The following is a 12920-nucleotide window of genomic DNA, read 5'->3' on the forward strand; positions in this document are numbered from 1 at the left end:
TTTCCACTTGACAATGCTGGTGGCAGAGTACGTATTCCTCTGGGCAACCGAGGAGGGGAGACGAGGGGAAGACACAGCAGTTCCAACAGAGGCAGGGCAACACTCTCCAAAGCCTGGAACAGTTTCATGACACCCCGCCAGCACCCCTCCACTCTGATGCGTGGCCTAGTGTCACAAGGAGGGAAAAATTTGGAAGATGGTGAAGGAGTACATAGCAGACCGTGTCAGCGTCTTCAATGATCCCTCAGTGCCTTACAACTACTGGGTGTCCAAGCTGGACACGTGGCACAAACTGGCGCTCTACGCCTTGGAGGTGCTGGCCTGCCCAGCCACCAGCGTTTTGTCAGAGCGGGTATTTAGTGCTACTGGGGGCATAATAACAGATAAGCGCATCCGCTCTGTCAACTGAAAATGTTGACAGTTTGACTCATATAAAAATGAACAAGGCCTGGATTGCCCCTGACTTCTCTACTCCACCAGAGGAAAGCAGCTGAACATAAAGGCACTTAAATGTAGCATTTATAATGTATTGAATACACTGTATTCCCATGCACCTCTTCCACCACAAAAAGGGTATATGGTTCAATCTTCCTTTTCTCGGTCCTCCTCCTCTTCCATCATATCAACATGCTTATTAGTCTGCCCTCGCCCATAATGTTGTAGAGGGTCAGCTCACCAGCAGGCCTTACCTACAATCTTTTAGAGGGCCAACTCACCTGTAGGCCCTCGCATGTAATGTTTTAGAGGGTCAGCAAACCAGCAGGCCCTCACCTACAATCTTTTAGAGGGTCAGCTCACCTGCAGGCCCTCAACCATAATGTTTTACAGGGTCAGCTCACCAGAAGGCACTCACATATAATGTTTTTGAGGGTCAGCTCACCAGAAGGCACTCGCCATAATTTTTTCAATGCTTAGATCAGCAGAGGCCCTCACCCCCTAATGTTTTAGATGGTCAGCTCTGCAGCAGGCCCTCGTCCGTAATGTTTTATAGGCTCACCAGCAGCCCATCAATCAACTTTTTCAAGGGTGTGTGTGATGCCCTCCTTTATGTATAATAAATGGTGTATTGTAATTTTTGGCAGCCCTTTCCCTTAGTGCATAGGCTTTTTGAGTGTAGGAGTCCCACTACCTGAACAATTGTACCACAATGTGAATGAGGCCCTCCTTTATGTGATATACAGGATGTATCGGAGTGCCTCTTCCTTGTAATTTTTGGCAGCACTTGCACTTTATATATAAGTAAATATACAGGAAAGAATGTTTCCTAACAATTTTTCCTCTAAAATAGATTTTATCTTCGGTTTTGTGCGTATTATTGTCAGTCTGTAAAAGTGGCGTACTACTCGGACAACATCGTTCCCAGCAGCGACCTGGGAGTCCAAGATGCATCCAGACATCCTCCCCATGCTGTTCCCGAACCATTTCAGTGGTGTTTCCATCAATTTCTGACCTTTTCCTGTGAACCAGACACCCTCCCTCTCAGAGCAGGGGGTGCCTGGTTTAATGCTCGGGTTCTCCATTGACTTCCATTGTGCCAAGCACCCGAGGTGTTCGACCCGAGCACTGGTGCTTGATCAACACTACTGCCAATCTATTCCTTCAGCGCTCAAACAAATCCATTCATTCAGTGATTGAGCGTGCGCACTTCCGATCCATTCACTCGCTGCCCAGGCATGTGTACTATGCCAATCCATTCATTCAGCATTTGCTGTTCCATACACTCGGAGCTTGATCGTACGCACTACCAATCCACGCCCTCGATGGTCGAGCATGCGTTCCCGTCATTCTCTAAGGGGCGCCAGAGATGGCAGACTACAGCGCTTATCAATTTGCAGCAGTGCCCTAAGGAGTGAATGGAGAGGCAGCATACACGCTCCACTGCCGCTTCATTCATCGGGGGAACTCAGGACCCCCGTTCTGGTGATTGGTGGGGATCCCAGCAGTCAGAACCTCCACAAATCAAAAGCTTACCCTCTATCCTGTAAGTGAGGGGTTAATTTTATACCTTGGGATATCCCCCTATCCTGACTGATATCAGTATTGTACAGGATTGGAAATTCATGGCTCCTCCAAAAAAGAAAACGGCACCACACCTGGTTGTGTGCGGTATTGCAAGCGATTCCTATTCATTTCAGTGGAGCTGAGGTGCAATTCCTGACACAACCCAGGGGCTGGTGTGGCGCTGTTTTGTGAAGAAGGGCCCGTATGGCACTGCTCTGTCCAATCAGCACACAGGCGGTCTCCAGTAGGTGGATGTACAGCCTTGTCGCAGCGATGTAGCAGTGCCCAAAGCGTTAATCCGTACGCAGTATTTAGGTGCAGCTCAGTCAGCCGGATTAGACATGTACAGCTCTGGCTCCGCTCCTCAGTCCTGACATTAAATCCGAAAATGCGAATATCCCCAGGAAATGAGGCTGATGACAGAAACAGGGCTGCTGGAGCGCGGACAATGCCGGTCAGGTGAGGAAGAGCTTACATTACATCAGCCTCCCTCTCCAAAGTCGTCTTCCAGACTGTTAGCCGAGTGTCTCCATGGTGACAGTGTGCGCACAAGGCGTTTTACAGGCCTCCCGCACACCTGCTGCATGGCTGCAGGAGCCGCGGACGAGTCCCTGGTGGAAGCAGAGGGAAGCAGATGATGTGGAAGGATTGGATCAGCGGATGTTCCGCTCAGCGGATCCTTGTCACATTGTGTCCCTGTGTCCCCCACGTCTCCCCTGTGGAGCCTACAGTGCCGACCCTGCACCGACCAGCGCAGCGGAGGACGCCGGCACAGTAACCGCAGGATCCACAGGTCTATATGTGTAACTCCGCATCTGACCTGTTCTCTGCCATCTGACCTCCCTCGGGCACGATCTGAATGGAGGGCAACCTGTCACATCTGATGGTACAAGGAAAGGCAGTTTACGTAGTGCTGTGCGAGTCTGTATCACACGTGGCAGGATTAGATACACAACTCAGCAGGCAGTATCACACATGATAGGATTAGATACATGGCTCAGCAGACAGTACCACACATTATAGGCTTAGATACACAGCTCCGCAGGCAGTGTCACACATGATAGGATTAGATACACAGCCGAGCAGACAGCATCACATATGATAGGCTTAGATACACAGCTCAGCAGACAGTATCACACATGAGAGGATTAGCTATACCACTCAGCAGACAGTACCACACATTATAGGCTTAGATACACAGCCGAGCAGACAGCATCACATATGATAGGCTTAGATACACAGCTCAGCAGACAGTATCACACATGAGAGGATTAGCTATACCACTCAGCAGACAGTACCACACATTATAGACTTAGATACACAGCTCAGCAGACAGTATCACACATGATAGGATTAGATACACAGCTCCGCAGGCAGTGTCACACATGGTAGGCTTAGATACATAGCTCAGCAGACAGTATCACAAATGATAGGCTTAGATACACAGCCCAGCAGACAGTATCACAAATGATAGGCTTAGATACACAGCCGAGCAGACAGCATCACACATGATAGGCTTAGATACACAGCCTAGCAGACAGCATCACACATGATAGGCTTAGACACACAGCCCAGCAGACAGTATCACACATGATAGGCTTAGATACACAGCTCAGCAGACAGTATGACACATCATAGGATTAGATAAGCAGTTCAGCAGACAGTATCACACATGACAGGTTAGATACACAGCTCAGCAGACTGTATCACACATGATGGGATTAGATACACAGCTCAGCAGACTGAATCACACATAATAGGATTAGATACATAGCTCAGCAGACAGTATCACACATGATAGGATTAGATACACAGCTCAGCAGACAGTATCACACAATAGTATTAGGTACACAGTTGAGCAGACAGTATCACACAGGATAGGATTAGATACACAGCCTCAGCAGACAGTATCACACATGAGAGGATTAGATACACAGCTCAGCAGACAGTATCGCACATGATGGGATTAGATACAAAGCTCAGCAGGCAGTATCACACATGATAGGATTAGATACACAGCTCAGCAGGCAGTATCACACATGATAGGATTAGATACACAGCTCAGCAGACAGTATCACACAATAGTATTAGGTACACAGTTGAGCAGACAGTATCACACAGGATAGGATTAGATACACAGCTCAGCAGACAGTATCACACATGAGAGGATTAGATACACAGCTCAGCAGACAGTATCACACATGATAGGATTAGATACACAGCTCAGCAGACAGTATCACACATGACTTAGATACATCCGCTCGGCCACACTCCATGGACAGATGTTCCCTGCAGTCAGTAAGTAACACAGTAAATAAACATGTAGCAGAGGAGGATGCGGCGGTGGTGCTGACGTGCTCCGGGTGCGGGACTCCTGCCAGACACAAGGCCCATTGACTGTGGAGAAAACAAATATACAGATTACACACAAGAGGAGGCTGCAGACACAGGAGAGCCGCAGACCAATGCCCACCATTGCTGTATGAAGATGAGGGAGACAATCATCTGTCCGAGAGACCACCCAACACGCAGCGGTCACATAAGGAGTACTGCTGTGCTCAGGCTGGCTTCAGAAAGGGTCCAGCTTCTTTAACCATGTACATCAGTGTCAGCTACTGCAACAGCTCTGCTACTCAACATTGCCGCCACAGAAATGTCTTATTCTGTAGTCTATTACAGCTGTATCTGAAGTCATGGTGTTGTCACTCAGCTTTCCAGGAGCTTTTCTGAGGTCACTGGTTCTGATTTACAGCTCTGCCTCCATGTTGCTTGTCAGGAGATTTCCAGTCCCTCTGTAATGTGACCTCAGACAAATATCTAAACCCTGAATGTGATATGTGACAGATCTGTGGGGTTTATGGAGTGGTGACAACTTAATAGGTGACAGCATCTCAGCCCTGGGCTTCTGTAGAGGTCACTACAAGGCCGAGAGAAGCTTGTTATCCAGAGGAGGAGGCACCTCAAAATATTCATGATTGTAACCATCTTATATACAGAATAACCATAAAAATATATCACTGTGTACATACATTACTTATCTGTACTGATCCTGAGTTACCTCCTGTATTATACTCCAGAGCTGCACTCACTCTTCTGCTGGTGCAGTCACTGTGTACATACATTACATTACTTATCCTGTACTGATCCTGAGTTACATCCTGTATTATACTCCAGAGCTGCACTCACTATTCTGCTGGTGCAGTCACTGTGTACATACATTACATTACTTATCCTGTACTGATCCTGAGTTACATCCTGTATTGTACTCCAGAGCTGCACTCACTATTCTGCTGGTGGAGTCACTGTGTACATACATTACTTATCTGTACTGATCCTGAGTTACCTCCTGTATTATACTCCAGAGCTGCACTCACTATTCTGCTGGTGGAGTCACTGTGTACATATATTACATTACTTATCCTGTACTGATCCTGAGTTACATCTTGTATTATACTCCAGAGCTGCACTCACTATTCTGCTGGTGCAGTCACTGTGTACATACATTACTTATCCTGTACTGATCCTGAGTTACATCCTGTATTATACTCCAGAGCTGCACTCACTATTCTGCTGGTGCAGTCACTGTGTACATACATTACATTACTTATCCTGTACTGATCCTGAGTTACATCCTGTATTATACTCCAGAGCTGCACTCACTATTCTGCTGGTGCTGTCACTGTGTACATACATTACATTACTTATCTGTACTGATCCTGAGTTACATCCTGTATTATACTCCAGAGCTGCACTCACTATTCTGCTGGTGGAGTCACTGTGTACATACATTACATTACTTATCCTGTACTGATCCTGAGTTACATCCTGTATTATACGCCAGAGCTGCACTCACTATTCTGCTGGTGGAGTCACTGTGTACATACATTACTTATCCTGTACTGATCCTGAGTTACATCCTGTATTATACTCCAGAGCTGCACTCACTATTCTGCTGGTGGAGTCACTGTGTACATACATTACATTACTTATCCTGTACTGATCCTGAGTTACATCTTGTATTATACTCCAGAGCTGCACTCACTATTCTGCTGGTGGAGTCACTGTGTACATACATACTTATCCTGTACTGATCCTGAGTTACATCCTGTATTATACTCTAGAGCTGCACTCACTATTCTGCTGGTCACTGTGTACATACATTACTTATCCTGTACTGATCCTGAGTTACATCCTGTATTATACTCTAGAGCTGCACTCACTATTCTGCTGGTCACTGTGTACATACATTGCTTAGAACTGTACTGGTATCAGTATTGTAATAAGTCATTGCCACTATTTTTTTTCTACAGAGGCTGATAGTCACAGTGACACCTGCAGGTCAGGAGATGACATAGCAGTATAATGTGATGTTTTTAAGTATATCTTTTATATATTTTTTATGTTTTTAGGTTGTTGCCTTTTGTGACGTTGATGCGAAGAAAATTTCCAAAGGCTTCTACACATTTGAGGAATCAGAGGTGAGAGAAGCAAAAGGTATCTCTGGCCTGATGGTACTACAACTCTCAACATTCTCTACTTTTACCCTGTGTAATTAGGCAGCAGTCCATGAAGCTGAGATCTGGGCTGCTGTTTGCGCTGTCGTTAAAAGTAGCTGCTGAGATCTTTTCCCTTGCAGGGCTGCCTTTGGGGTGACTTCTCTGTATATGGGGTTTGTACCATTTTCATCAAAGTGGGGGGGGGGGGGGGGGGTGTTCTACCTGTGCCCGATTCAGGTGCCTGACACCATGGTAGATGACATGACAACTCGGGGGCAGCGCTGGGGTCCTGGTTTCAAATCCAGATTATATGTGGAGTTTTCTCTTCATCTCATTAGCTTTCATACCTTGGACACCCAGTAGATTAATCAGACCCTTGGTTGGGGAGAAAAGATTGTGAGCTCTTGGGGTCCGGCACTGATGGGAGTGATAGTAGCACAGGGCCCTTCTCTACGCAGAACGTCCTCTTGCTTTGGATGTGACTGGAGGATTCATACATTTCCTGGAGGCCTCTTCTCTGCACTGTCGATTCTTCTCCTTTCTGGCCGTTTATCAATGGGGTGGATGAGACAGCGGGATCTGGATTATGTCACCGAGAAGATGGATGACATCACACCGAGAATGTATATATAATACAGCGCAGATGAGCAGAGCTCGCCCATCTCTAGCTGCCCGGGGTAGCTGAGAAAGACGCCCCCAAGTGTTATTATGTGACCCCCTGGGTGGGGCATTCACTGACAGTTAATGCCCCCTGTCATTTGCATCAGTCACTTTGCAGCAATTACGTGATTTTCATCTCCTCATTGACTGGTTTGTTGTTTTTTTGTTTTTGTTTTTTAAATACAAGCAGAGCTGCAGTATAAAGTATGGAGGACAGAGAACCATCTGCTTGAGCTTATGATGAGACAGGAAGTGAATTTCTGACTACCTCCGTTTCCAATGGACAGAACAGCCCCTAGAAGTCACTGATTATAGGTCTGCCTTTAAAGGGGTTGTCCAGAGATAGGTCATCAAGATCTGTTCAGTGGGGGTCCGACTCCTGGCACCGCTGCCGATCAGCTGCTTTCCTAGACCAGTGACGTCACCATCCATCTGTCACATGGCCATTCAAGTTAAAGGGCCTGACCTTTTCAAACAGTTAATTGGTGGGGGACCCCCACCGATCAGATATTGATGACCTATCCTGAGTGAGGATAGGCCATCAACATACAAATTCCAGACAACCCCTTTAAGGAACATAGCTGCAGTGTAAAGCATGGTGGTGTGTACTTTTTACATTTTGAGACCTGAAGATTCAGCCTCTGCCGTTCTCTCTTACAGAAGCTGCCAAAGCCCCGGATCCCGGTGCTGCACTTTACTGACGCCAAGCCTCCGTTTATCATCTGCGTCAAACTGGTGAGTAATTCTGAGAAATGTGCAAAGCTGCTGACAACAGCGAGGTGATAGCTGCGGGGGCGTGGGTCACGGGAAGTTGTAGAGGAAGAGGGGGCAGGTCTGCAGCATCTGCTACTCAAGGGGTTAATCCATGAGGGTGCTGGAGGGTCTAATTATAATGGAGGCCACGATAAATGTGGTCGGGAAGCGGCGGCCGCCCCAGCGCCATAAATACACTTCACAGAAGGGACGTGAACACAACAAAGATTCTCAGATGAGACGGGGCGTCCGCCCAGCACCCCCTCATCAGTGCGCCGGGGCGTGAGGCTATTTCTAGACCCCACCACATCTTACACTGCGGTCGGGTGGGGCCGTTTTACTCTCCAGGCGAGGCCACGCTCTCCGCACGCTCTCCCCTTATGTGGTCACAATGATGTATACCGATCCGAAAAGTTCAAAATAGCGCTCCCCTGCCGGGGCCGACCTCAGACACCAGCGCCGGCAATCATGGAGGTGACAGTCGGACGGCTTTTACCTTTCATTTCCATTAGTGGAATAAAAAAAAAATTCGCCCGTTTTTAGTGTATACAGCTCCCAAATACACGTATGTGTCTCCATGGTTACAGACTACAAACAGAGCCTGTGTAGTCAGACCCTGCAAGTTACTCTATTAAACACGGATAGGTATTTGGGTTAGGGTTATATTATCTGCCCCCCTTACTCCTATAGTATATAAATCGCGATTTGATCGCTCCGCCGTGTGCCGCAGCCTCCCCCTGTGAAGGGTTAAATCCGGCATGGGGAGTCAGCAGTCATTAGGAGCTCCGCTGCCTTTCATCAGGTTCTCTCCAGACCCTATAAAGCCGGGGTGGGATTCGGGAGCTGCTGCGGGGCGCTACCTTTGATGTGTTTATGACTTAAGGGGACGTGCTGGGATGAAGAAAACTGCTGTAAAACCGCTCTGCGTGCCGGGGAAGGCGAGGGAGCAGGAGGGGGGCACATAAAAATGAAAGGCAACTTCTAATATTCAACTTGTTGTGATTTCCTCTTCTAAGTGTTCTGCTTGCTCTGGGGTTGCCATGGCAGCGGTATAAGTTAACTCTTTTGTGTATGGACTTTTTGTCATGTGACCTTCATTCTGGTGATAGAGTGGACGTCTGAAGAGAGAGGGCAGATGATGCTGCCATGACAACCCAGAGCGAGCGCAACTAGTACTGCACCCCTCCAGTAAAACTGATGCAGGATTCAAGGACTTAAAAAAATAAATAAAAAATACCCGTCTTGTGTGCCTGTTTCAAGATCTCTGCTGGCAGTCAGTGAATTTAAACACTTGCTTACAACCAGAGCCTGAAACTGGGTCCTGACTTATTATTTCTCACAGCCGAGGGTTTGCTACAACTGTTACCCGGCAGCTGGACCCCAGGCTGATACATGTTACCGCACTGATACATTGTAACAAACGATGAAAAGGATGTGTGCTGCTGTCTAGACTGGCTACCATTGTAGCAAACCATCAGCTGTGAGTAGCGTTATCTCAGGACAGGTTTTAAGATGGCTGCTCCTATTCGTTGACAGAAAGCAGAGCTCTTGTAAATAGCGAGGGATTAATGCACACTATATTAGAAAGTGGGCAGAACTTGTAGGTATACAGTGTAATGTGGACAGGAGTGGGTCTGTCGCATTGTATCAGTTCTGGCTCTGACCATGTTCTGTCCTCCGCAGGACCTGACAGGAGGAGGGTTTGAGGACAATCTGCGCTCTCTGAACCTGACGGAGGGAGAAGATTATTATCACTTTAGCTGAGGCTTCCCCACAGGTATTATAATGCTCTGTTGCCGTTCACATGAAGCAGTATTTCACATTACCGCTACTCCCTGTATCTGATGGACGCTATCACTGATTACAGTGTGGTGAAACGTCTGTGGTCCAATATGTGGTGGGGCCCCCATGGTGGAGTGTATGGTGGGGCACCCCTGGTGCTGTATGTGGTGGCACACTTCTGGTGCAGTATGTGGTGGGGCACCCCTTGGGCGGTATATAGTTGGGCTTGTGGTATAGTATGAGGATGAAGCCCTTGTGGTGCAGTATGTGATGGAGCACCACTGGTGCGGTATATGATGGGGCCCCCATGGTGCAGTATGTGGTGGGGCCACCCTAGTGCAATATATGGTGGGGCATCTCTGGTGAAGTATTTTGTTGGGCCCTCATGGTGCAGTATACGGTGGGGCCACCCTGCTGCGGTTTGTGGTGGGACCACCCTGGTGCAGTATATGGTAGGGCACCCGTGGTGCAGTTTGTCCATGGGGCACCCCGGCACAGTAGGTGGCGGGGCACCCCTAGTGAAGTATATGATGGGGCACCACTGGTGCAGTATATGATGGGGCACTCCAGGTACAGTATATGGTGGGGCACCCCAGGTACAGTATATGGTGGGGCACTCTGGCTACAGTATATGGTGAGGCACCCCTAGTGCAGTATATGATAGGGCACTCCAGGTACAGTATATGATGGGGCACCCCTGGTGCAGTATATGATGGGGCACCCCTGGTGCAGTATATGATGGGGCACCCCTGGTGCAGTATATGATGGGGCACCCCTGTCGTGCAGTATGTGGTGGGGCACCCCTGGTGCAGTATGATGGGGCACCCTGGTGCAGTATATGATGGGGCACCCTGGTGCAGTATATGATGGGGCACCCCTGGTGCAGTATATGATGGGGCACCCCTGGTACACTATATGGTGGGGCACTCCGGCTACAGTATATGGTGAGGCACCCCTAGTGCAGTATATGATAGGGCACTCCAGGTACAGTATATGATGGGGTACCCCTGGTGCAGTATATGATGGGGCACCCCTGGTGCAGTATATAATGGGGCACCCCTGGTGCAGTATATGATGGGGCACCCCTGGTGCAGTATATGATGGGGCACCCCTGGTGCAGTATATGATGGGGCACCCCTGGTGCAGTATATGGTGGGGCACTCCAGGTACAGTATATGATGGGACACCCCTGGTGCAGTATATGTTGGGGCACCCCTGGTACAGTATATGGTGGGGCACTCCAGGTACAGTATATGATGGGACACCCCTGGTGCAGTATATGTTGGGGCACCCCTGGTGCAGTATGTGATGGGGCACCCCTGGTGCAGTATATGATGGGGCACCCCTAATGCATTATATGATGGGGCACCCCTGGTGCAGTATATGATGGGGCACCCCTGGTGCAGTATATGATGGGGCACCCCTGGTGCAGTATGATGGGGCACCCCTGGTGCAGTATATGATGGGGCACCCCTGGTGCAGTATATGATGGGGCACCCCTGGTGCAGTATATGATGGGGCACCCCTGGTGCAGTATATGATGGGGCACCCCTGGTGCAGTATATGATGGGGCACCCCTGGTGCAGTATGATGGGGCACCCTGTCGTGCAGTATGTGGTGGGGCCCCTCTAAGCAGCTCTTTGTCTTCTAGGGTCTTATGCCTATGGGAAGGACGATATACCAGAAATCCAACCTCCACGTGACCAGACTTCTCCTCACTACTGGGAGCAGAGAGCGGTGACTGCAGGACTGGAGCGGCTCCATGAGGAGGGGCACAGGCGGAGGCGGTGGCTGGCGGGCACACACAGTACATGAGGACTATGAGTGGGTGCTCTAAAGCAAGCAGAGTTACTGTGAAAACAACCAATGCTCAATAAATGTATTTTAGCAATGATCTGGTCGTCGCTGGACAGAGAACTGTACGTTCACGCAGCCGGCTTCTTTGTCTATTCTTCACAGTCTTCAAAATCTCTGCTTGCTGTCTTTGAGTGGGAACATTCTTGAGGCTGAAAACCCATCCTGACGTAAGGTGCTGAGCCCGGATACACATTGAAGGGGCTTCGGCGCTCCACCGATCAGTGGGGTCAGACCCCATCAATCCTAAGGATAGGCCATTGATTAAAAGTCCTGATTCACTTCTGTAATGCTTCTGAAGGTTTGTAACATCACACGCTGGGAGTTGTAGTTTGGCTGGAGAGCCGCAGGTCGGTGACAACTGTCCTAAGAGGACATGCGGTCTTTGATCTGTCAGTAAGTAGTCTGTATCCTGCTCAGGACTACACCTCCCAGCATGCCCGCCCCGAGCTCCTGTCTTGTGGACGTGACGTGTCAGCACTTCTCCTGTAAACACGTCCCCCGCCTGTACTAAGCGGAGATGGGATCAAAACACAAGCTCTTGTCATGTTGTAATTCACTGCAGTTGTCAGTGCAGCAAACAGTTTTATTACAGGCCTGTGATGAGCGTACAGTGCCACCTGCTGGGCACCACCGGAACTGCGCCCGCTGCTCCTTCATCAGGTCCCTGCAGCACCTTCCATCCGCCAAGGTTTCTTCTGGGTTTCCCTCCATGACCCTAAAGCGTAATCCGTGTATAATCTCTAGATCTACAACCTTCTAATATCATTGACTTTAATTGCTGCAATTTTTTCAAGAACTCTGATTGCTGTCAGTGGATGGAAACTTATATATTTTTTTATATATATAGATTTAGGGGTCGGACTCTTCCACAGACCTAACGCTTCTTACAGTTTATTACAGTTGTATCCGATCCTCCAGACTGATCCATTTTATCTGCACTGATACATTGTAACGAACCATGTTGCTGTATTGAGTTCCTAGAAAAGTATCTGCAGCTGTAACAGATCCTCTGCTGTATTAGGTCTTGAGGAGTTTCCAACCTCGGGATGCTTCTGTTCACAGACGCAAGCAGAGATTTTGAAAACAGGACCGGCATCTGCATCACATCAGCCCCAGGGGCGCCCCACCGGATTATTAACCCCTTCTCTAGAATGGCACCATCTGCTGTGGATCCTGCATGGTCCGGGTGGGTTTTATCCAATACTTCTTACAGCTGAGGGTTTGTTACAATTGCATCTAGTCTAGACAATGAGGTAAACACATCAGCAGCAGCAGAAATCTCTCTTCTGCTCCCTCCCCCACCCCTTTTCCTGGATGTGAAGGGGATGTTTCTGGCTGGCAGACTCCTCTGCTTGCTGTATATGAATGACT

General features: G+C 48.6%; 1 protein-coding gene across 1 annotated transcript in view; it reads left to right on the forward strand.

Annotated features, from left to right (window-relative positions):
- B3GNTL1 (UDP-GlcNAc:betaGal beta-1,3-N-acetylglucosaminyltransferase like 1) overlaps positions 1–11822 on the forward strand; it is a 192121-nt gene extending 180299 nt beyond the window's left edge. The window contains 4 exon segments of the mRNA XM_040436051.1: positions 6411–6479; positions 7818–7892; positions 9594–9687; positions 11344–11822. Coding sequence (XP_040291985.1) covers positions 6411–6479; positions 7818–7892; positions 9594–9674 — 225 coding nt within the window. The 3' untranslated portion in view covers positions 9675–9687; positions 11344–11822.
- The last annotated feature ends 1098 nt before the right edge of the window (positions 11823–12920 follow it).

The sequence above is a fragment of the Bufo bufo genome, chromosome 6 (genome assembly GCF_905171765.1).
Source record: "Bufo bufo chromosome 6, aBufBuf1.1, whole genome shotgun sequence".
In the NCBI taxonomy this organism is placed as follows: domain Eukaryota; kingdom Metazoa; phylum Chordata; class Amphibia; order Anura; family Bufonidae; genus Bufo; species Bufo bufo.